The sequence below is a fragment of the Ranitomeya imitator genome, chromosome 1 (assembly GCF_032444005.1).
Source record: "Ranitomeya imitator isolate aRanImi1 chromosome 1, aRanImi1.pri, whole genome shotgun sequence".
Taxonomy (NCBI): domain Eukaryota; kingdom Metazoa; phylum Chordata; class Amphibia; order Anura; family Dendrobatidae; genus Ranitomeya; species Ranitomeya imitator.
This window is the reverse complement of record NC_091282.1, coordinates 38,727,519-38,751,855: the sequence shown is the minus strand read 5'-3', so window position 1 is coordinate 38,751,855 and position 24,337 is coordinate 38,727,519. Positions and strand designations below refer to the sequence as shown.

Below are 24,337 nucleotides of genomic sequence, written 5' to 3'. Positions count from 1 at the left end.
CAATATACTACGTGGCTGCGCAATACACTACGTGGACATACATATTCTAGAATACCCGATGCGTTAGAATCGGGCCACCATCTAGTAATAATAATAATGTCATCTCTACTTATACTACACCAATATATTCTGCAACACTTCAACAACTGCCTTAGACAAAAGGAAAAATACTGTCCATTATATAGATATATATATTTTAAATTCCTTGTAATAATACTGGTGTGTCTCCGTTTAATTTTTGCAATAATTCCCCACACATGGCCACCTCACATCCTCCTCTATGGAGCAGTAGATCTCCATTCTTCAGATACAATAGAACCCAAAAAGGAGAATGCAAAGAATCGGCGCTCCTCAGGGAGGCCCAGTACAGGCAAGGGGCTTTAGTTGAAATGGAAAATCCTTTTAATAGTTGTATGCAGGCTGGGGCGGCACGGTCCGCCTTAAGAAAACACACAGAAATCAGCAGTTTCAGGCACTTTAAAGTTCATAGTTTATTTACTGTATAATAAAAAGCTAGTATACAGAGGGAATCCGATACCGGCAGCCGTCATCACTCGCTGCTCCTGTGACTACACGTACAGATCCCACGGGCGCAGGTCAGGGAAGGGGGTGACGTAGCATCAACATATTCTATGTACAGAGCCAAACTATGGAAGAAATGTGACAGGCAACATGGAGCTCGGACAGTAATGTGCTAAAGCCGCAGAATTGTACATACACGCAATTACTTAGAGAAATAAAAAAAATATATAATTAAAATTTAAAAAAAAGGAATTAATTTTCGGAAGTTTTTACTTCCGCGTGAGAAGCTCCTGTAGTTGTGAACACGGGCATGCAGCATTATAACGCCAGGACGCGATCATGTAGGGGAGACTGAAGACATTAAATACAAAACAAACACACCAAAAATAATAAAATTGGTCACAAAAGAAAAAATAAAAAATTTATGTAACAGGACAATGGCGCCATCGGTACATGCCAGTATTAATAACAATAATGACACATGTAGTTCACATTTCCATGTATGCTTGTGATGGCAAACCCGCAGATCAGAGCCTAAAATGTGCAAGAGATCGGGCCGGACATGGGGCGTACATCCAAAATACCTAAAAGGGATGCCTTTGTTTTTTGTACATTTTTTTTTTACTATACAACTGTAACTATTTACACTTTCATGGAATGTTCCCCTCCCATCCTCCCAAAAATGGCTTCCAAAAAAAAACAAACCAACCCCATGGGACTTTTCTATGCTAAATAATTAAAATAAATCTACTTTAGTCTAGGATTCTAGTAAATTAATTGAAAGGTGGAGGAGGAGAGCAAGTGTTAAATTCAGCAGCTTAAAAAGAAGGGATTTAAAAAAAAAAAAAAAAAAAAATGAAAAAATAATTTTTTATTTTATTTTTATTGTGAAGTTACCGATGTAGAAATGGGACAGAGTGATCAAGGCTTAGGGGACTCAAAAGGCCTTTTTTGTGAAACGCGTTTCAAAAGGATGGTAAACCTCCATGATTGTGGGGGTAAAAGAAATAAAATAAATCCCCCAAACCCTGCGTGCTTCCATCCAGATCCCAGCGGAGCGGAACAGAACCACGTCTGAGAGGTGCAGAAACGTAAGGAGAACTGGAATGCCAATATGGCAATAAGAAGTGTCCTCTCTGGACAGAAACGCGTCAACGTCCTTGTGAGGCGAGTCAAAAGCAAAATGGCTGAAAACGTCAAGCCGAGGCGACTGGATGAACTCTCTCCCGTCCACTGGTTTTCGGTTTCTACTTTGTAAAGGTGGCCACGACGGCCCAGAGGATTTCGCTAGCGTTGGGCTTTATGGCCTCCACTTCAGGATCTAGATCGAGCAGCTGTCGGACTCTCTTCATGGCCAAGTCATACTGGTCGTCTAGGAGCGGGGCGAAGGCGTTCTCGATGACGTCTGAGGAGTGGGCTAGGTAGATGAGGGCCAGCAAACGCTTGTCCATGCGGTGAGGGTCCTTCACCCACTTGTCCAGAACGGCTTCTTGCACTCTCTTGATGAGACGCTGCTTGATGTTGTTGTTGGTGAGCGGGTGCGTGGTCATGTCGAACAGCAGGAAGTTTTGTTTCTCGGTTGTCAGGACGCCTTTCTCCACCAGATTCTTGGCCAAACGTTCGCGGACGTTTCGTAACTGAAAATGGAGCTTCAGGGGGTTCCAGGTTTCGCCTGAAAGGAACAAGAATGGTCAAATAAAAGACAGTCAGCACTTAAGCTTATCTACACAGTATAGAAATATAGGACTTCTAGGCGGTCACAGCGCTCGCTTTACCAGGCCAAAATATGCACTGGGGTGAGGTGGACTGTCCTTAATTTTAGAAGGTTCACCACAAATCTGTGCAGCATGTCTCACATGCAGCGAAGCTGTGGCGGCTGACGCATTTAACTTCTTCACTGCTGAGATCACAAGACCATATCATCATTACTGAGATCACAGGACCACATCATCATTACTGAGATCACAGGACCACATCATCATTACTGAGGCTACTGAGATCACATCATCATTACTGAGGCTGCTGAGATCACAGGACCACATCATTATTATTGAGGCTGCTGAGATCACAGGACCATATCATCATTACTGAGGCTACTGAGATCACAGGACCATATCATCATTACTGAGACTGCAGAGATCACAGGACCATATCATCATTACTGAGATCACAGGACCATATCATCATTACTGAGGCTACTGAGATCACAGGACCATATCATCATTACTGAGGCTACTGAGATCACAGGACCATATCATCATTACTGAGGCTACTGAGATCACAGGACCATATCATCATTACTGAGGCTACTGAGATCACAGGACCATATCATCATTACTGAGGCTACTGAGATCACAGGACCATATCATCATTACTGAGGCTACTGAGATCACATCATCATTACTGAGGCTGCTGAGATCACATCATCATTACTGAGGCTGCTGAGATCACATCATCATTACTGAGACTGCAGAGATCACAGGACCACATCATCATTACTGAGATCAAAGGACCATATCATCATTACTGAGACTGCTGAGATCACAGAACCACATCATCATTACTGAGACTGCTGAGATCACAGGACCATATCATCATTACTGAGACTGCTGAGATCACAGGACCATATCATCATTAATGAAACTGCCGAGATCACAGGACCATATCATCATTACTGAAACTGCTGAGATCACAGGCCCATATCATCATTACTGAGACTGCCGAGATCACAGAACCATATCATCATTACTGAGGCTACTGAGATCACAGAACCATATCATCATTACTGAGGCTGCAGAGATCACAGGACCACATCATCATTACTGAGACTGCTGAGATCACAGGCCCATATCATCATTACTGAGACTGCCGAGATCACAGAACCATATCATCATTACTGAGGCTACTGAGATCACAGAACCATATCATCATTACTGAGGCTACTGAGATCACAGAACCATATCATCATTACTGAGGCTGCAGAGATCACAGAACCATATCATCATTACTGAGGCTGCAGAGATCACAGAACCATATCATCATTACTGAGGCTGCAGAGATCACAGGACCATATCATCATTACTGAGACTGCTGAGATCACAGGTCCATATCATCATTACTGAGACTGCTGAGATCACAGAACCATATCATCATTACTGAGACTGCTGAGATCACAGGACCATATCATCATTACTGAGACTGCAGAGATCACAGGACCACATCATCATTACTGAGATCAAAGGACCATATCATCATTACTGAGACTGCTGAGATCACAGGTCCATATCATCATTACTGAGACTGCTGAGATCACAGAACCACATCATCATTACTGAGACTGCTGAGATCACAGGACCATATCATCATTACTGAGACTGCAGAGATCACAGAACCATATCATCATTACTGAGACTGCTGAGATCACAGGACCATATCATCATTACTGAGACTGCTGAGATCACAGGACCATATCATCATTACTGAGACTGCAGAGATCACAGAACCATATCATCATTACTGAGACTGCTGAGATCACAGGACCATATCATCATTACTGAGACTGCTGAGATCACAGAACCATATCATCATTACTGAGGCTGCAGAGATCACAGGACCATATCATCATTACTGAGACTGCTGAGATCACAGGTCCATATCATCATTACTGAGACTGCTGAGATCACAGAACCATATCATCATTACTGAGACTGCAGAGATCACAGGACCACATCATCATTACTGAGATCAAAGGACCATATCATCATTACTGAGACTGCTGAGATCACAGGTCCATATCATCATTACTGAGACTGCTGAGATCACAGAACCACATCATCATTACTGAGACTGCTGAGATCACAGGACCATATCATCATTACTGAGACTGCTGAGATCACAGAACCATATCATCATTACCGAGACTGCGGAGATCAAAGGACCATATCATCATTACTGAGACTGCTGAGATCACAGAACCATATCATCATTACTGAGACTGCAGAGATCACAGGACCATATCATCATTACTGAGATCAAAGGACCATATCATCATTACTGAGACTGCTGAGATCACAGGTCCATATCATCATTACTGAGACTGCTGAGATCACAGGACCATATCATCATTACTGAGACTGCTGAGATCACAGGTCCATATCATCATTACTGAGACTGCTGAGATCACAGGACCATATCATCATTACTGAGGCTACTGAGATCACAGAACCATATCATCATTACTGAGACTGCAGAGATCACAGGACCATATCATCATTACTGAGATCAAAGGACCATATCATCATTACTGAGACTGCTGAGATCACAGGTCCATATCATCATTACTGAGACTGCTGAGATCACAGGACCATATCATCATTACTGAGATCAAAGGACCATATCATCATTACTGAGACTGCTGAGATCACAGGTCCATATCATCATTACTGAGACTGCTGAGATCACAGGACCATATCATCATTACTGAGATCAAAGGACCATATCATCATTACTGAGACTGCAGAGATCACAGAACCATATCATCATTACTAAGACTGCTGAGATCACAGGACCATATCATCATTACTGAGACTGCTGAGATCACAGGACCATATCATCATTACTGAGATCACAGGACCATATCATCATTACTGAGATCACTGAACCATATCATCATTACTGAGACTGCTGAGATCACAGAACCATATCATCATTACTAAGACTGCCGAGATCACAGGACCATATCATCATTACTGAGACTGCTGAGATCACTGAACCATATCATCATTACTGAGATCACAGGACCACATCATTACTGAGGCTGCAGAGATCACAGGACCATATCATCATTACTGAGACTGCTGAGATCACTGAACCATATCATCATTACTGAGACTGCTGAGATCACAGGACCATATCATCATTACTGAGACTGCTGAGATCACAGGACCATATCATCATTACTGAGGCTGCAGAGATCACAGAACCATATCATCATTACTGAGATCACAGGACCACATCATTACTGAGGCTGCAGAGATCACAGGACCATATCATCATTACTGAGACTGCTGAGATCACAGGACCATATCATCATTACCGAGACTGCTGAGATCACAGGACCATATCATCATTACTGAGATCACAGGACCACATCATTACTGAGGCTGCAGAGATCACAGGACCATATCATCATTACTGAGACTGCTGAGATCACTGAACCATATCATCATTACTGAGACTGCTGAGATCACAGGACCATATCATCATTACTGAGGCTGCAGAGATCACAGGACCATATCATCATTACTGAGATCAAAGGACCATATCATCATTACTGAGACTGCTGAGATCACAGAACCATATCATCATTACTGAGATCACAGGACCACATCATTACTGAGGCTGCAGAGATCACAGGACCATATCATCATTACTGAGACTGCTGAGATCACAGGACCATATCATCATTACCGAGACTGCTGAGATCACAGGACCATATCATCATTACTGAGATCAAAGGACCATATCATCATTACTGAGACTGCTGAGATCACTGAACCATATCATCATTACTGAGATCACAGGACCACATCATTACTGAGGCTGCAGAGATCACAGGACCATATCATCATTACTGAGACTGCTGAGATCACTGAACCATATCATCATTACTGAGACTGCTGAGATCACAGGACCATATCATCATTACTGAGGCTGCAGAGATCACAGGACCATATCATCATTACTGAGATCAAAGGACCATATCATCATTACTGAGACTGCTGAGATCACAGAACCATATCATCATTACTGAGATCACAGGACCACATCATTACTGAGGCTGCAGAGATCACAGGACCATATCATCATTACTGAGATCACAGGACCACATCATTACTGAGACTGCTGAGATCACAGGACCATATCATCATTACTGAGGCTGCAGAGATCACAGGACCATATCATCATTACTGAGATCAAAGGACCATATCATCATTACTGAGATCAAAGGACCATATCATCATTACTGAGACTGCGGAGATCACAGGACCATACCATCATTACTGAGACTGCTGAGATCACAGGACCATATCATCATTACTGAGACTGCTGAGATCACAGGACCACAGCATCATTACTGAGACTGCGGAGATCACAGAACCATATCATCATTACTGAGGCTGCTGAGATCACAGGACCATATCATCATTACTGAGATCACAGAACCATATCATCATTACTGAGGCTGCTGAGATCACAGGACCATATCATCATTACTGAGATCACAGGACCATATCATCATTACTGAGGCTACTGAGATCACAGTACCATATCATCATTACTGAGACTGCGGAGATCACAGGACCATATCATCATTACTGAGACTGCTGAGATCACAGGACCATATCATCATTACTGAGATCAAAGGACCATATCATCATTACTGAGACTGCTGAGATCACAGGACCACATCATCATTACTGAGGCTGCAGAGATCACAGGACCATATCATCATTACTGAGACTGCTGAGATCACAGGACCATATCATCATTACTGAGATCACAGGACCACATCATCATTACTGAGGCTACTGAGATCACAGTACCATATCATCATTACTGAGACTGCTGAGATCACAGGACCATATCATCATTACTGAGATCAAAGGACCATATCATCATTACTGAGACTGCTGAGATCACAGGACCACATCATCATTACTGAGGCTGCAGAGATCACAGGACCACATCATCATTACTGAGACTGCAGAGATCACAGGACCATATCATCATTACTGAGACTGCAGAGATCACAGGACCATATCATCATTACTAAGACTGCGGAGATCACAGGACCATATCATCATTACTGAGATCACAGTACCATATCATCATTACTGAGACTGCTGAGATCACAGGACCATATCATCATTACTGAGATCAAAGGACCATATCATCATTACTGAGACTGCTGAGATCACAGGACCACATCATCATTACTGAGGCTGCAGAGATCACAGGACCATATCATCATTACTGAGGCTGCAGAGATCACAGGACCAGATCATCATTACTGAGGCTGCAGAGATCACAGGACCAGATCATCATTACTGAGATCACAGAACCATATCATCATTACTGAGACTGCTGAGATCACAGGACCATATCATCATTACTAAGACTGCAGAAATCACAGGACCATATCATCATTACTAAGACTGCTGAGATCACAGGACCATATCATCATTACTGAGACTGCTGAGATCACAGGACCATATCATCATTACTGAGGCTGCTGAGATCACAGGACCATATCATCATTACTGAGATCACAGGACCACATCATCATTACTGAGGCTGCAGAGATCACAGGACCATATCATCATTACTGAGATCACAGGACCACATCATCATTACTGAGACTGCTGAGATCACAGGACCATATCATCATTACTGAGACTGCTGAGATCACAGGACCATATCATCATTACTGAGACTGCTGAGATCACAGGACCATATCATCATTACTGAGACTGCGGAGATCACAGGACCATATCATCATTACTAAGACTGCTGAGATCACAGGACCATATCATCATTACTGAGGCTGCTGAGATCACAGGACCATATCATCATTACTAAGACTGCGGAGATCACAGGACCATATCATCATTACTGAGACTGCTGAGATCACAGAACCATATCATCATTACTGAGGCTGCTGAGATCACAGGACCATATCATCATTACTGAGGCTGCTGAGATCACAGGACCATATCATCATTACTGAGATCACAGGACCACATCATCATTACTGAGACTGCTGAGATCACAGGACCATATCATCATTACTGAGACTGCTGAGATCACAGGACCATATCATCATTACTGAGACTGCTGAGATCACAGGACCATATCATCATTACTAAGACTGCTGAGATCACAGGACCATATCATCATTACTGAGGCTGCTGAGATCACAGGACCATATAATAATAATAATAATAATCTTTATTTTTATATAGCGCTAACATATTACGCAGCGCTTTACAGTTTGCACACATTTTCATCCATATCATCATTACTAAGACTGCGGAGATCACAGGACCATATCATCATTACTGAGACTGCTGAGATCACAGGACCATATCATCATTACTGAGATCACAGGACCACATCATCATTACTGAGGCTGCAGAGATCACAGGACCATATCACCATTAGTGAGACTGCTGAGATCACAGAACCATATCATCATTACTAAGACTGCGGATATCACTGGACTATATCATCATTACTGAGATCACAGGACCACATCATCATTACTGAGACTGCTGAGATCACAGGACCACATCATCATTACTGAGACTGCTGAGATCACAGAACCATATCATCATTACTAAGACTGCGGAGATCACAGGACCATATCATCATTACTGAGACTGCTGAGATCACAGGACCATATCATCATTACTGAGATCACAGGACCACATCATCATTACTGAGGCTGCAGAGATCACAGGACCATATCATCATTACTGAGACTGCTGAGATCACAGAACCATATCATCATTACTAAGACTGCGGAGATCACAGGACCATATCATCATTACTGAGGCTGCAGAGATCACAGGACCATATCATCATTACTGAGATCACAGGACCACATCATCATTACTGAGGCTGCAGAGATCACAGGACCATATCATCATTACTGAGACTGCTGAGATCACAGAACCATATCATCAATACTAAGACTGCGGAGATCACAGGACCATATCATCATTACTAAGACTGCTGAGATCACAGGACCATATCATCATTACTGAGGCTGCTGAGATCACAGAACCATATCATCAATACTAAGACTGCGGAGATCACAGGACCATATCATCATTACTAAGACTGCTGAGATCACAGGACCATATCATCATTACTGAGGCTGCTGAGATCACAGAACCATATCATCAATACTAAGACTGCGGAGATCACAGGACCATATCATCATTACTAAGACTGCGGAGATCACAGGACCATATCATCATTACTGAGACTGCAGAGATCACAGAACCATATCATCATTACTGAGACTGCAGAGATCACAGAACCATATCATCATTACTGAGACTGCAGAGATCACAGAACCATATCATCATTACTGAGGCTACTGAGATCACAGGACCATATCATCATTACTGAGACTGCTGAGATCACAGGACCATATCACCATTAGTGAGACTGCTGAGATCACAGAACCATATCATCATTACTAAGACTGCGGATATCACAGGACTATATCATCATTACTGAGATCACAGGACCACATCATCATTACTGAGGCTGCAGAGATCACAGGACCATATCATCATTACTGAGATCACAGGACCATATCATCATTACTGAGATCACAGGACCATATCATCATTACTGAGGCTGCTGAGATCACAGGCCCATATCATCATTACTGAGACTGCTGAGATCACAGGACCATATCATCATTACTGAGATCACAGGACCATATCATCATTACTGAGACTGCTGAGATCACAGGACCATATCATCATTACTGAGACTGCTGAGATCACAGGACCATATCATAATTACTGAGGCTACTGAGATCACAGGACCACATCATCATTACTGAGATCACAGGACCACATCATCATTACTGAGATCACAGGACCATATCATCATTACTAAGACTGCGGAGATCACAGGACCATATCATCATTACTGAGATCACAGGACCATATCATCATTACTAAGACTGCGGAGATCACAGGACCATATCATCATTACTGATGCTGCTGAGATCACAGGTCCATATCATGTAGTTCAGCAGGCGGTCTTATTCAGTGACTGTCTTTCCTGAATGACTGTGCATGCAGAGATCGCCGTCAATCACTGGTAACAGCGCCCACTGGACTCATAATACAAATTATACTGAATCTTTCCCAGATATCATTCTGCTCGGCGTCTCCTTCTCTATACCAAGCAGGTCCACAGATTGCAGTGCATGTACAATGTGGCGGGTTACCTTTAACCATGCAGTTTATATCTGGACATTATCAGCTCCGTCCCGACAGCCCCACTTCTGTATTGGGTTTGATGCAGACAGGACACTTTCTCCCTCTAACTTTTAGTGATGTGAGGAAGGAGTTTGTATTTCGGGCTCAGCCCTCCATCTGCCGCAGCCATGGATGAGGGAGCTGGCTCTGGTTTAACCCTGGCAGCCAGCCCCCTCCATCACATTCCCACACAGGGCACAAAGTCTGATGTGAGACTGGAGCTGCTGGGCCACGGATATCTGGCCACGGCTGGAGCCTTCGTGAATGGACTTTGTATCTCGCTTATCCCCTTATAAATACAACGTCACTCAGGACGTAAAGAATCTTACCGCTAAGAAGTTCAATCCAGCTCTGCACCGTCTCTGGGGTCGGGGTTTCTTTTATGTGTTTTAAGGCTTCGTCGAGCATAACGTCTCCTGTGGGGGCATCAGATTTACAGATAACCTGCAAGATAGAAATACTGAAAGGTCAGAGACAGAAGCCATTGCTAGTCATGGTACAGCCATGTGGGAGAGGTGGACAGTGTACTCCTAGAGGACGGCTGGGCGACTAATTCATGATTTAACAAGTTACTCGATTTCGATTTTTGATTTCGATTTTTGTCCCCTCGCCCAGGGCGGCAAACCGTGAGCGGCAAGCCGGGCACAACAAAGCGGTCGGACTGGGCCAAAGATCTGTGTGAGGAGTTGGAGGAACGCGCTGATCAGAAGGAGTCCGCTGAGGAATGGCTGCCCCTCACATTTAGCAGGCGGAGAACATATCTGCTAAAATTATACAAAACTAAGCCCAATAATATCTCTACAAGAAGCGCCCCTTCCACCGCTTCACTGGAGTACGCTCCGTTTATCTCCCCGCGCTCCGTCCTAACACTTGTCCCTGTCGCCGGTCCCGCTGCTCCAGCATTGCTCAGTATCCGGGTTCATCCACGGAAGCGGATAATCGATTAAACGATGACGGATGCGATCGTAACTCATAACGAGCAACAACGTCGTGTGTTTACACGGGATGGTGGAATAGCGAGCGTTAAACAGCCGGCTCCGGTCACACCTGGGTGTCTAGGATGGTGAACGTATGCTCGGAAATATGGCGGCATTATTACTGTACTAGAAGAATCCCGTGGGAAAATATCACAAATTACCGTTATGTCCTGCAGCGGTCCTTCATTGCATATAATTAGGAGGGATGAGGGGTGTGGATGGGGCCCTTTATAATACCTAGAAATACAGCTCAGTGATCTTCCAATCTAGTCCTTAGCTAGGTGCACGGCCATATTAGAAAGTGAGTAACGAGCATAAAAGGTTAATACCGAACTCAGTGAATGGACATGAATGAACATAAAACAAGATAATGTCGGAAATAAAAACCAGCTACCCATGAGTAAATTATTACGATTTTAACGCGTTAGTTTTGCAGAATAGACACGACCATTTTATGACAAAGATGTGTTGTGCACACTGTCCCCCGGTCCAGCGCTAAGTCTCTGACGCTGCTCCCAGTGTCTGGGATTGGTTGATGGGTCAGCTCCACTGCCAATCAGTGAGCTCGGCCCGTACAGACTGAACGCCCTGCTCAGAGCTGACGATTGGCTGCTGCAGTGTTGCCATGACGCCAGCACTGCAGCCGCCCCTGGAAACAGTAAGCAGCGGTAGAGAGTCAGCGCCGGACCCGACCACAGTGAGTAAAATGCAGTTTGTTTACGTGGCCCCCGATAATGCATCCGCTTCAGGAGTGAGAAGACGCACAGGCTGACAATTCCCGTCAGCTCTATATGTATCACTTTCGTACCTTTCTTGCTAGGAGACTTTTACGCCTCATTCCGCCGACTTCCAGGGTGATGCGCCCTCTGAACGCCAGCTCGATCAGCATGCACCCTCGTAGACCCGCCGATATGCAGTCGTTCCAGAAGGATGTGTAGCCCTGCGAGAGAAAGCACAAAACACTAGGCGATAACCAGAGATCGGGGATCATGGCCGGCAGGCGGAGGTATAATGCGCAGTCACTCCGGACAGGTGCAGATGATCTCCATCCCCGGGACCATGAGAGGTTGGGAAACCTCCGCTCCTTCCAGAGGTCCATGCTCAGGATCACGGGGGTCCCATCTGTCAGACCCCCAGAATATCATATGATGTAACTTTGGAATCTGGGAACAGTCCCTTTATATGCCGTTCTTCTATAAATCTGTTAATAAACTCGCCGCGGCCAGATCTCGTGGGAACCTATAGCTATGGCCACATTTAATATCCACATTCACCATCATCATCCTCCTCCTTACCCACCAGGACAACCCCCACAGGCATTAGAGAAGTGGTCAATGCTGACAAAATGGGCAGCATCAGCCAGGAGGACCCTAAACATCAGGTCTTGTGCTGTAATCTGTTGCACTAATACATTACAGGAGATCATCGGAGCTGCTAGATGGGACTGCTGACATGCTTACTGACGGTTTCCAGCAAACCAGTTGTAAATGTGACTCTCTGGAATGAGAGCATTTTCTCCAGCGCGATCCGGAGGCGGCAGTGCCCGTGGTGTAATACAAGATGCCCACAGTAATGCGTGCAGCAGTGTAATAACACGCAGGATGGTCACCGTGGCAGGTTGCTAGGTGACCGGTAGATCGCTGTACAATAGCTGGATTCTTCCTGCAGCTGTTATTTCCCTTATCTGGCCGTGTTGTCTAGTCTTACTTCCTGAGGAAATATTCAAGGACGCCAAGTTGGAGCCGAGCGAGAGAATAAAACATTATTCCAATGCTGGCGATGCTTTACTGGGCTGTATAGCAGGGGCCCCCAATAAGCCACAACAGATGGCCGCTACGCAGGATCAGCAGAACCGTCATGGCTCCCTTATACCCCTCCTGATCTTTTACGGGGAAGCGTCTTTTATAAGACCACCCCAGTCTGAAAGATTTTATTAAACTCTGGAAACAGGAAACAAAACTTCTTCCTGGCGGCCTGCAAGGATTAATGGCGTAAACGGCATCTCTCCATGTTGCAAACAGAGGTTTCTGGTGTCCAACGGCGGCACAAGCAGCCCATAAACCTATGTATGATGACGCGGATACTGCAGAAATAAAACAGTGCTGATGGCCCAGGGGAGATCGAGAGGACTGCAGGCAAACAGCATTGTGTAAAGGACACCATGACCCAATATCCAGTATGAGGACCGGTGATGACATCCGAGGGCCCCGGTAATGAAATCTAAGGGCCCCAGTAAGTTACCTGCAATGAGCGACAACACTGTTCTAAAGCCAAATTGGTTCAGACGAAAACCACTCAACTAATGCTGTGATGCTGAAAATGAATATGATGCTTACATTTGCTGATCGGCTCTAGTTTTCCAGACCCAGTGGAGGATGTAATTACTTATGACACCTTTCCTGCAGCTTATAGAAACGCTGCCTCTTTATTATTTCCTCCTCATTATTGCTCTGTTAGTAGCTCGTCTATTACATCATCTATTTAGTCTATGGAGCCTTTAGTCTTCTATCATCTTCGGGCGACCGATCACCCAGCGGTTGTAGGGAAGAGGCAATCTATGCCGTGTGCAGTCCCAATGATCAGAAGAGAGTAAACCAATCACACTACCAATTGGTATTTCTACATGGTGCCCCCATTAGGAAAGTACCCAAACCTTCCATCTGCAATACGCCCAGTACCACATACAGAAGAACTGCCGGTTCCTGAAGCACCAGAGATATTTTCAGGAGAGTAAAGTGAGGAGGAAGAGGGCTCCGCAGTGGGATCTCCTAGCGGCCCATGTTTCTTTGTTCTGTAACTGATGAACATCTTGTCCAATACTTCTTCATGGAGGGTGATCTTGTGGCATGCAACATCATTAACAATTTAGTGTATTTTTCAGACTATAAGACATTTATTCCCCCCAAAATTTGGGAGGAAAATGGGGGGGGGGGGGGGGGGGGGGGGGGTGGTGCATCTAATAGCCAGAACACAGGCTTACAGGAGGGTTGTGGCAGTGGTGTAGCAGTGTCCCTTCCTCAGGGTACCAGCGGCAGAAGTGTGGGATGCTGAAGCTTGGTGTCGGCGGTGAGCAGTGCATCATCGGTTTCCCTGCGGCCACCTTCCTGAAGCTGTGGGCCGCCTCTGGCGGTGCGTGCGCGGATTGAGATCTCAGCTGGGCCTCTCGCGCTACATTTTCCTGAAGCAGGGCTTCAGGAAAATGGCTTCCGGAGGCCGATCTTATGCAGATTGATATCATGGCAGCCCTCGGCTTCAGGAGAATAGCCACCAGAGGCCAAATGAGAGCCTCCGAGGCCCTCAGCATCAGGAAAATGGCAAGCCGAAAAACCAATGATGCACTCTGCTCTGCTCACTGTGGACACGGGCCGCAGCATCGCCACAATTCTGCCGCAGGCATCCAGAGGATGGGACCCTGCTCCATACAACGCACTCTGCTCTGCCTCACCGCCAACACCGGACCCGCAGCATCGCACCGCTGGGATACCCCGGGACTGCAGCATCGCACCGCTGGAATACCCCGGGACTGCAGCATCGCACCGCTGGGATACCCCGGGACTGCAGCATCGCACCGCTGGGATACCCCGGGACTGCAGCATCACACCGCTGGGATACCCCGGGACTGCAGCATTGCCCCATTTCTGCCATCGCCGGCTTCCTGGGGAAGGGACCATGCCTAAGGTAAGATGCCTTAAAACACAGACGATAAGACCGACCCCCATCTTATAAAAAAATTTTTTTTCTATTTTCCACCCCAAAATTTGTGGTGCGTCATACGATCCGATGCGTCATATAGTCAGAAAAATACTGTAAATGGAAGCTCTGAAGATAAGTCATAATCCAGAGGAATGAATGCTCTTTTGTCAACGCGTCCAAAACAAGCCTCAGGCTATGTGCACACGTCAGGATTCTTTGCAGAAATATCCTGAACGAAACTGGACTTTTTCCGCAGGAAATCTGCATGCGTTTCTTTCACGTTTTTTTTTCCGGAGCTTCCCAATGCATTAAATAGTAGGAAATCCGCAAAAAATCCGCAAAATTAAATGAACATGCTGCATTTTTTACCGCAATGCGTTATTTTTGCGGAAAAAAAATGCAACATGTGAACAAAAATTGCGGATTGCATTCTATTAATAGGATGCTTAATGGATGCGTTTTTTTTTTCCGCTATAAATCCAGAACTTGTGCACACAGCCTCAAAGCCGTCTTGCTGCATAACGGCGATGTGCTGCCTTTAATTCCAGCTGGTCATGCCGTCCACATGAAAGTAACAGCTGTTGAGGTGTCTGAACTTGCTTACTTTATTCCCAGTACTGCTGCTTTCTGTGTGAGCCGTATAGTCGTGCATTCACTTCATCCAGAGAATAGAAGCGTTCGGCATCCAGCACTTGTTGACCAACAGAAGATTTTGTTATCACCCTTGCATATCAAGTTGGACCGAATGAAGAACTTTGTAAAGGCATTGGATAAAAAATGCAAAAGCACTCAAGGATGTTATTGATAAATTCCCATGGTTGAGTGAAGCAAAGATAAAAGAAAGGAGTCTTTATTGGACCTCAGAATTGTAAGCTTCTTCAAGATGAGGAGTCTCTCTGTTTGTTGCAGGGCAAGCAAAAGGCTGCTTGGGTGTCATTCGCATTAGTGGTATTTTTGGGGAAACTCAAGAGCACATAACTATGAACAGTTCGTGGAAAATCTCAAAACATACAAGGATCTCGGCGTAACATGTCCTTAAAGATTCACTTTTTAAACTCGCATCTAGACTTTTTCCCACCAAACTGCGGAGCAGTGAGCGTCGAGCACGGTGAGAGATTTCACCAAAATGTTTCGGCTATGGAGAAAAGATATCAAAAGCAATGCTTGCAGATCACTGCTGGATAACGGTAAGAGATGATCAGATGCAGGAGTACGAGAGACAAGCAAAAAAAGAGTGGACACTGAATGAGGAGCAAATGTTGTAGCGCAATTTGTGTAACTGTCATAGAATGGTAGAGTTGGAAGGGACCTCCTGGGTTATCGTGTCCAACCCCCTGATCGAAGCAGGATTCACTAAATCATCCCAGACAGATGTCTGTCCAGCCTCTGTTTGAAGACTTCCATTGAAGGAGAACTCGCCACCTCTCGTGGCCGCCTGTCCCACTCATTGATCACCCTCACTGTCAAAGTTTTTCCTAATATCTAATCTGTGTCTCCTCCCATTCAGTTTCATCCCATTGCTTCTAGTCTTTCCTTGTGCAAATAAGAATAAAGATGATCCTTCTATAATATGACAGCCCTTGAGATATTTGTACACAGCTATTAAGTCTCCTCTCAGTCTTTTTTGCAAGCTAAACATTTCAAAATACTGAAACTTTTATGCGTTAATTATATGTAGCAGTAAATAGAAATAAGGGAGAACTAAACATTTTAATAGTCAGATTTGAATTCAGGAGGTGAAAATCATTAAGAAATGGCTCATTTAATCACTGAAACTGACGAATTATGAAAATATGTAGAACAGTGCAATCAGCATCGTCGCCCCTCATTAAACACCAGAAGAATAAACTACGCTTTATGATCGGAGGGTGTTGGGGTGCTGAAAAGCAGATTGATTAATTGGGGATTCTGTCAGATGCTCCGATACAGTTGGAACTTCTGTTCTACAATTTGTCATCATGAAAGGGAATGAATAAACTCCCAGCAAAGTGGAGGGCACCATCAAAATGTCTCCGATGTTCTTTTAGTTGGGCTCTGCTCCCGTTTACAATGGATCACCTTCTCGACCGCGCGATTTTCTATTTTTTTGCATTATATCCCCCCCCCCTTAGAAGAACCGTAACTTCTTCATTTTCCTGTCCACATGTTTATTGCGGGAAAAGTTGTAGTTTTGAATGGCACCATTCATTTTTAACCAAGTGAAAACCCTTCGACCCCTGGACAAAGCTTTCCATAGCGAAACTCGTGTCCGTTTCTGTGGGTTCCTGGCTGCTGGCTTATACAAGGTAATTAGGGTCAATGCATGTTCTGTTGGGCCTATTTTATGTATATCGTACATGTCTGCTCTGCTCGCGGTAGTGTTCTGGCATTTTACTTATTTTTGCTTGCACAATTTACATTTAGACTATGAAGACTGTGCACTTTATACTATGTAATACTATGTAATGCGTGGTTCCTATTGCTAGCAGATGGATTATATCTATATAACACCTATGTTTTTATCTGTTTTTGATTGGTTATATATGCATGTATCTATCCACTTGGGATACTATTGGTTGTAGCCCCCTTTGTGCTTGAGCTATATTATGCCACTATAAAGCCATACCCACCTTTTTTTTCTTTTTTGGTTTCCCCTATTTTTATGTACTTTTATAAACTTGTGTGGTTTTTATTGTTGAGAAAAATAAAAATTGCTTTTTATTAATCCAAGAAAAGCGTTAGTGTTGGTGGCTATATATAAAAGTGAAAAAAGCTACCAATTATAGGCTCCAAAAAGTCGGATCCTGATGAGATAGTTTAGAAAAACCAAATATACAAGTAAAAAAAAGGAAGTCCCATTAAGTCTCTGATTCACACTAGATGTGCAAACAGCACCCCTGATCACCAAAGGCGGACCCTACAGCACCCTATAACACCCCGAGGACAACATAGCCAACACTAGCATGGTAATCCAAGGAGATCCGACAATATCCGACTGAGCGACCCATGTCGAAATACATTTATATATATACACCGTAGGTTGTTAGATCGGATATTGTGTATTTGGTTTTTCAAAATGGTTCTTTCATGATTCGACATTTAGCAACCTATTAATCGGAAGCCTTTTTTTCACATTGTTATATGTTTAAAAAAAATAAATAAAAGAAATTCTAGAGTATTAACCCCTTTCTGCCCTCGGACGGAATAGTACATTCAATGGCAGAACCCCCGCTTTGATGTGGGCTCGGGCGGTGAGTCGGCATCAAAGCTGGGACATGTCAGCTGTTTTTAACATCTGACATGTGCCCGCAATAGGCGCTGGTGGAATTGCAATCCACCTGCAGCTATTAACTAGTTAAATGCCGCTGTCAAACTAACTCCTTGAGATCTCTATGGTTGCTGATGCCGGATTGCTATGAGCACCACCCTGTGGTCGGTGCTCATAGGAATGCAGAAATTCTGCTACATAGGGGCGATCTGAGCATTGCCTCTATGTAGCAGAGCCGATCAAGTTGTGGCAGCTTCTAGCCTCCCATGGAGACTATTGAAGCATGCCAAAATATTTAAAAAAAAAAAGGTTTTTAAAAAATATGAAAAAAATTAAAAAAAATATATATAACGGGCGATCAAAAGACTGTATCTGCACCAAAATGGCATAATTAAAAACCTCGGCTCAGCACGCAAAAAATAAGCCCTCAACGGACCCCAGATCACGAAAAATGGCGCTTTGTTTTTGTTAGCAAAGTTTGGAATTTTTTTTCACCACTTAGATAAAAAAAGAACCTAGACATGTATGTTATCTATGAACGCGTAATGACGTTGAGAATCATAATGGCAGGTCAGTTTTAGCAATTAGTGAACCTAGCAAAAAGCCAAACAAAAAACAAGTGTGGGATTGCACTTTTTTTTGCAATTTCACTGCAGTTGGATTTTTTTCTTCCATTTTTGAGTACACGATATGGTAAAACGAATGGTGTCGTTCAAAAGTAAAACTTGTCCCGCAAAAAAAAAACAAGCCCTCACATGGCCATATTGACAGAAAAAGAAAAAAAATTACGGCTCTGGGAAGGAGGGAAGCAGAAAACCAAAAAAGCTGGGGTCATGAAGGGGTGAAAAGTTCTATTTTATTTCTACAGTATAGGGTGAGCTTTGCAAAAATGGATGCACTTAAAGGCATTTATTGTCCGCTGAATGGCTCTCCATTCAATGTACTGAAAAACTGGTGGAAAAAAAAAATCATACGTGCAGTGGAATTGTGAACGCGCCTGGGACACGTGTGTGTGTACGCTGATTACTATTGCTGTAGGGGATAGCTTAGCAGGGTAGGGATGGTGATCTGCTTCTTGACTATGTGACGGCTCCTTCCACTGCCTCTCCCAGCGCCTCAGCTCTTGTAGCCGCTAAGTAAACCTGCACCATTACTCCTCACAGCACTGGAACGCTGCAGAATATCACCAGTGATAAAATCTGCAGAGTTTTGCTTTTTTTTGGGGGGGGGGGGGAGGGAGGGTCTTTGTGCTGCTGATTTGCACTGCAAAGGGTAAAATCAAATCACAGACTGACATGCTGCTGATTGTTTTATATAGCGGGACATGAGAATCTTCCGCACATCCACAATGGAGAACATACTGGTTTCCTATTCTTTTTGCTGTGGATGTTACCCACTGCTGGAAAGTCTTCTGTGATGTTCCTGTACAGCAGGATCCAAAATTAGAGGATTTATAGTATTATATCTCTACATGTGTGGAGTCTATCTATAGCCATCTGCGGGACTCAAGCTGCTGTCAACTACAAGTCTCAGCATTGCCCGACCCTGTGGGATAAATGGCACAGTACGGTAAATCCTGTACACTCCTACAGCCTAACTATAGATGACATATACAACCCCCATAACTGCCATCGGGGGGCAGGGAATCGGACGTCCTGACCGCAACAGGGGCAAATAGTCCAGGCAACTGCTTCAAAGGCAAGTCCCCAATATACAGACCTGTGCGACCCCATGATAACCAGCAGGAGCCACCGCGTCCGTCCGGGAGACCTGAGAAATTATATTTATAGCCGTAATAAAGCAGAATATTACCATCAGGATCCGCCATCTCAACACCCCGAAGAAACAGAAACGACAAAGCAATAATTGCTCATCGTCAGTGCTGGAGCTGCCGGTAATAGAGCCACGGGCCGCGCACAGAAGATGCATGTAGCAGAGCTGAGCCAGTCGCCCAGCGCTCACCATGGCGGGATCACATAACACTGTGCTGAACGGGTCCATACGGTTACATCGGCCAGATGGCGGGACAACGTCCGTCCTAGCCACGTCTGGATGGCGGAGAGCGGCCCAGTGTTCATTTCTACAAAGATAAGCACTGATCCTGGCACCGCTCATCTCCCAGGAGCACAGCGCACCTTCCCCTCCTTGCTTTTCATGGCCATACACACTAATCATGCGCATCCCCAGTATAACAATCATCACCAACTGATACAGCGTGCACACGTGTTATAGGGACGGCCCACACCTCCCCTGGTCCACTAACATCATGGCAACAGAACTGGGCGAGGTGCCATTCACAGACAGACGTGATCTGTATGAGCGGCTCCAGTTCTCGTAGACAGGAGTCCTTGGACGATTTTTTTTTGTTATAACAATGAGGGTCTTCAAAGCCCCTTGGCGTGGCCAAGAGTTCAGTGCACAGTTAGGCGCCATTAATTTACATACCGAGCAGTGTCCTATCCTGATGATGGGGCGCTCTGCAGTGTACGCTCTCATCTGCGGACGCTCCGCGGTGACACTGAGCGAGGATGCAGACCGCGCTATCATCAGGGTAGGACAAAGCGCTCAGTCCGCAGATTCAGGGGGCGCAACGGTGCACTGAGACCCCCTCATTGTCATCCAAAAAATAAATCAACATTTTATTCTGGTGACTAATCTACAGTTCTGATTTTACAGGCGCTCACTCCCCTACACACCTGTCTGAGCGGCGCCACCAGAGTTTAGGGGGGCTACAGAATCCCTTTAATTGGAGCCAAATGTTACCACTGAGAGCCAAGCGGCTCCATGTCCCCCAGATATGAGAAGACCCCTAGAGAGCGATTTTCCAAAATAGTCATTACTTACTGGTTCAAGTTGCTGACATCATGTGACCTCTGCAGCCAATCACTGACCTCAGCAGCAGCGAGCCTGGTGATTGGCTGCAGGCCGAGGCGGGAGGGGTGTACTCATTACTTCCTCCTAGCACAATGTTATTTTTTAAGGGTCCCTGCATTGTGGAATCCAGCAGCCCCATGTAAACAGCGCAGAACGGGAATCACGTGATCTATATGCACGGAGCGACGGACAAATACATTTTATAAGAACCTCAGGGCTCAGTCCTTGGCCCCTTCTCTTCTCCCTCTACACGGCCCCAATTGGACAGACCATCAGCAGATTTGGCTTTCAGTACCATCTTTATGCCGACGACACACAACTATACACGTCATCACCTGACCTTACCCCCGCTGTAGTAGAGAACGCCACTGACTGTCCGCAGTCTCCAACATCATGTCCGCTCTCTATCTGAAACTCAACCTCTCCAAAACTGAACTTCTTCTGCTCCCACCATCTACTAACCTCCCTAAATCTGACATTTCTCTCTCTGTAGGTGGCACCATAATAACACCCCGGCAGCAGGCGCGCTGTCTGGGTGTTATGTTTGACTCCGATCTCTCCTTCACATCCCATATACAATCTCTTGCCCGCTCGTGCCGCTTACACCTAAAGAACATCTCTAGAATCCGCCCTTTTCTCACCATGGAAACAACAAAAACCCTCACTGTCGCCCTGATCCACTCCCGTCTGGACTACTGTAACGCTCTATTAATTGGCCTCCCCCTCACTCGACTTTCCCCTCTCCAGTCCATCCTTAATGCGGCAGCCAGGGTCGTCCATCTGACTAATCATTACTCGGACGTGTCCGCTCTTCGCCAGTCATTACACTGGCTGCCCATTCATTACAGGATACAATTCAGAGTACTTGTTCTCACCCACAAAGCTCTACACAGTGCAGCACCCCCTTACACCTCCCTTATTTCTGTCTATCGGCCTAACTGACCACTGCGCTCTGCAAATGACTTTCGGCTAACCTCTGCACTAATCCGTACCTCCCACTCCCGACTCCAAGACTTCTCCCGTGCTGCGCCAATCCTCTGGAATGCTCTACCTAAAGATATCAGGACCATCCATAATTTGCATAGCTGAAAACACATTTGTTCAGAGCGTCCTATCACATTCACTAATCAAAGTCATTGTATGTTTGTGTGTGTGTAGCCCATTCACTATTTCCATCTACCCCCCACTCCCTGAAGATGGCTGGACCATGATTGTAACTACATCATTGTAAATACACACCTGTGCTTTGTATCTCCCCCGCCTCATTGTAGATTGTAAGCTCTCACGAGCAGGGGCGGCTTATTGTGCTTTAACTATTGTATTGTTTACGTTGTTACTTATGACTGTTGTGTTTGAAACGGTTAAGCTGTAAAGCGCTGCGGAATATGTTGGCGCTATTATTATTATAAGAAATAATAGAGACCTCCCCCATATAAAACAATAGACCCCCCATATAAAACAATAGAGACCCCCCCATATAAAACAATAGAGACCCCCCCATATAAAACAATAGACCCCCCCATAACAATAGAGACCCCCCCCATATAAAACAATAGACCCCCCCATATAAAACAATACAGACCCCCCCATATAAAACAATAGACCCCCCCATATAAAACAATAGAGACCCCCCCATATAAAACAATAGAGACCCCCCATATAAAACAATAGAGACCCCCCCCCATATAAAACAATAGAGACCCCCATATAATACAATAGAGACCCCCCCATATAAAACAATAGACCCCCCCATATAAAACAATAGACCCCCCCATATAAAACAAGAGACCCCCCCATATAAAACAATAGAGACCCCCATATAATACAATAGAGACCCCCCCATATAAAACAATAGACCCCCCCATATAAAACAATAGACCCCCCCATATAAAACAAGAGACCCCCCCATATAAAACAATAGAGACCCCCATATAATACAATAGAGACCCCCCCATATAAAACAATAGACCCCCCCATATAAAACAAGAGACCCCCCCATATAAAACAATAGAGACCCCCCATATAAAACAATAGAGACCCCCCATATAAAACAATAGACCCCCCCATATAAAACAATAGACCCCCCCATATAAAACAATAGAGACCCCCCCCCATATAAAACAATAGACCCCCCCATATAAAACAAGAGACCCCCCATATAAAACAATAGAGACCCCCTCATATAAAACAATAGAACCCCCCCCTCCCCCCCCAGTCACGACATGACGTCACTCACCTCCCGGTCCTTGAGCCCCAGCAGCAGCACCTCCTCCATCAGGGTGAGCCTGGCCTCCTTGTCCCCGGCCCGCTCCTCGTCCTCCTGCTCCTCCCGCTCCTCGGTCTGGCCCTCGGCCGCCCTCTCCCGGTCGCTGCGGGAGGCCTCGGTGCGGCGCTGCACTAGGCCGGAGTTGCGCTGGGTGACGGACGTCATGTCTGAGGTGTGTGAGGGGGCAGCGGGGGGGGGGGGGGGTGTAGTGTGAGGTCACGTGCTGCACTGGGGGAGGGCTATCTGGAGGCCCAGGCTGCGCTCATCAGGCCGCGCACTCTCCTCCCCCGGTGCTGCCGTCTCCGGTTCTGCTGCTGCTGCTGCAGGAAGGAAGACCCCGCTTCTCCTCGGTATTCGGCCAAGATGGCGGCTCCTGGTGACGTCACCAGAGGATGTGGCACGAACTGTTCAAAGGGGGAGGAGACTGGGACTGAAAGCGGAAGTGACGTCATGAGGCGATCGGGACACGCGCCCTCTACTGGTCAAGAAGAAAATATGGGGAAAGGAGGCGGAGTCTCCCACAGCAACCAGTCAGAAAAAAAAAAGCCACCTAAATTGGTTGCTAGGGGCAACTGTTTTATTTTTCCTCAGTCCTCTGAACCCCCAGTTTTCCTTTTTTTCTCTCCCACAACTGTTTCATTTCTCTGTCCCGTCGCTCCGAGCGCCGAGTTGTTGTTTTTTTTTTGCAGGA

General features: G+C 45.3%; 1 protein-coding gene across 1 annotated transcript; it reads right to left on the bottom strand.

Annotated features, from left to right (window-relative positions):
- Nucleotides 1–466: 466 nt before the first annotated feature.
- Nucleotides 467–24,011, bottom strand: GOLPH3 (golgi phosphoprotein 3). Its single transcript, XM_069745994.1, has 4 exons — nucleotides 23,617–24,011; nucleotides 12,375–12,506; nucleotides 10,919–11,033; nucleotides 467–2,194 (listed from the first exon to the last, which is right to left on the bottom strand). The coding sequence occupies exons 1-4, from the start codon at nucleotides 23,809–23,811 to the stop codon at nucleotides 1,770–1,772; spliced, it is 867 nt and encodes a 288-aa protein (XP_069602095.1). The 5' UTR covers nucleotides 23,812–24,011; the 3' UTR covers nucleotides 467–1,769.
- Nucleotides 24,012–24,337: the final 326 nt, after the last annotated feature.

What these genes read in the sequence shown, in the direction of transcription:
- GOLPH3 (XM_069745994.1), bottom strand. Translation starts at nt 23,811, where the DNA reads ATGACGTCCGTCACCCAGCGCAACTCCGGCCTAGTGCAGCGCCGCACC. An exon ending in TGGGGCTCAAGGACCGGGAG is followed by an intron (nt 12,507 to 23,616) that starts GTGAGTGACGTC and finishes TTTCTCTCGCAG; the next exon opens with GGCTACACATCCTTCTGGAA. An exon ending in AAAGTCTCCTAGCAAGAAAG is followed by an intron (nt 11,034 to 12,374) that starts GTACGAAAGTGA and finishes TCTATCTTGCAG; the next exon opens with GTTATCTGTAAATCTGATGC.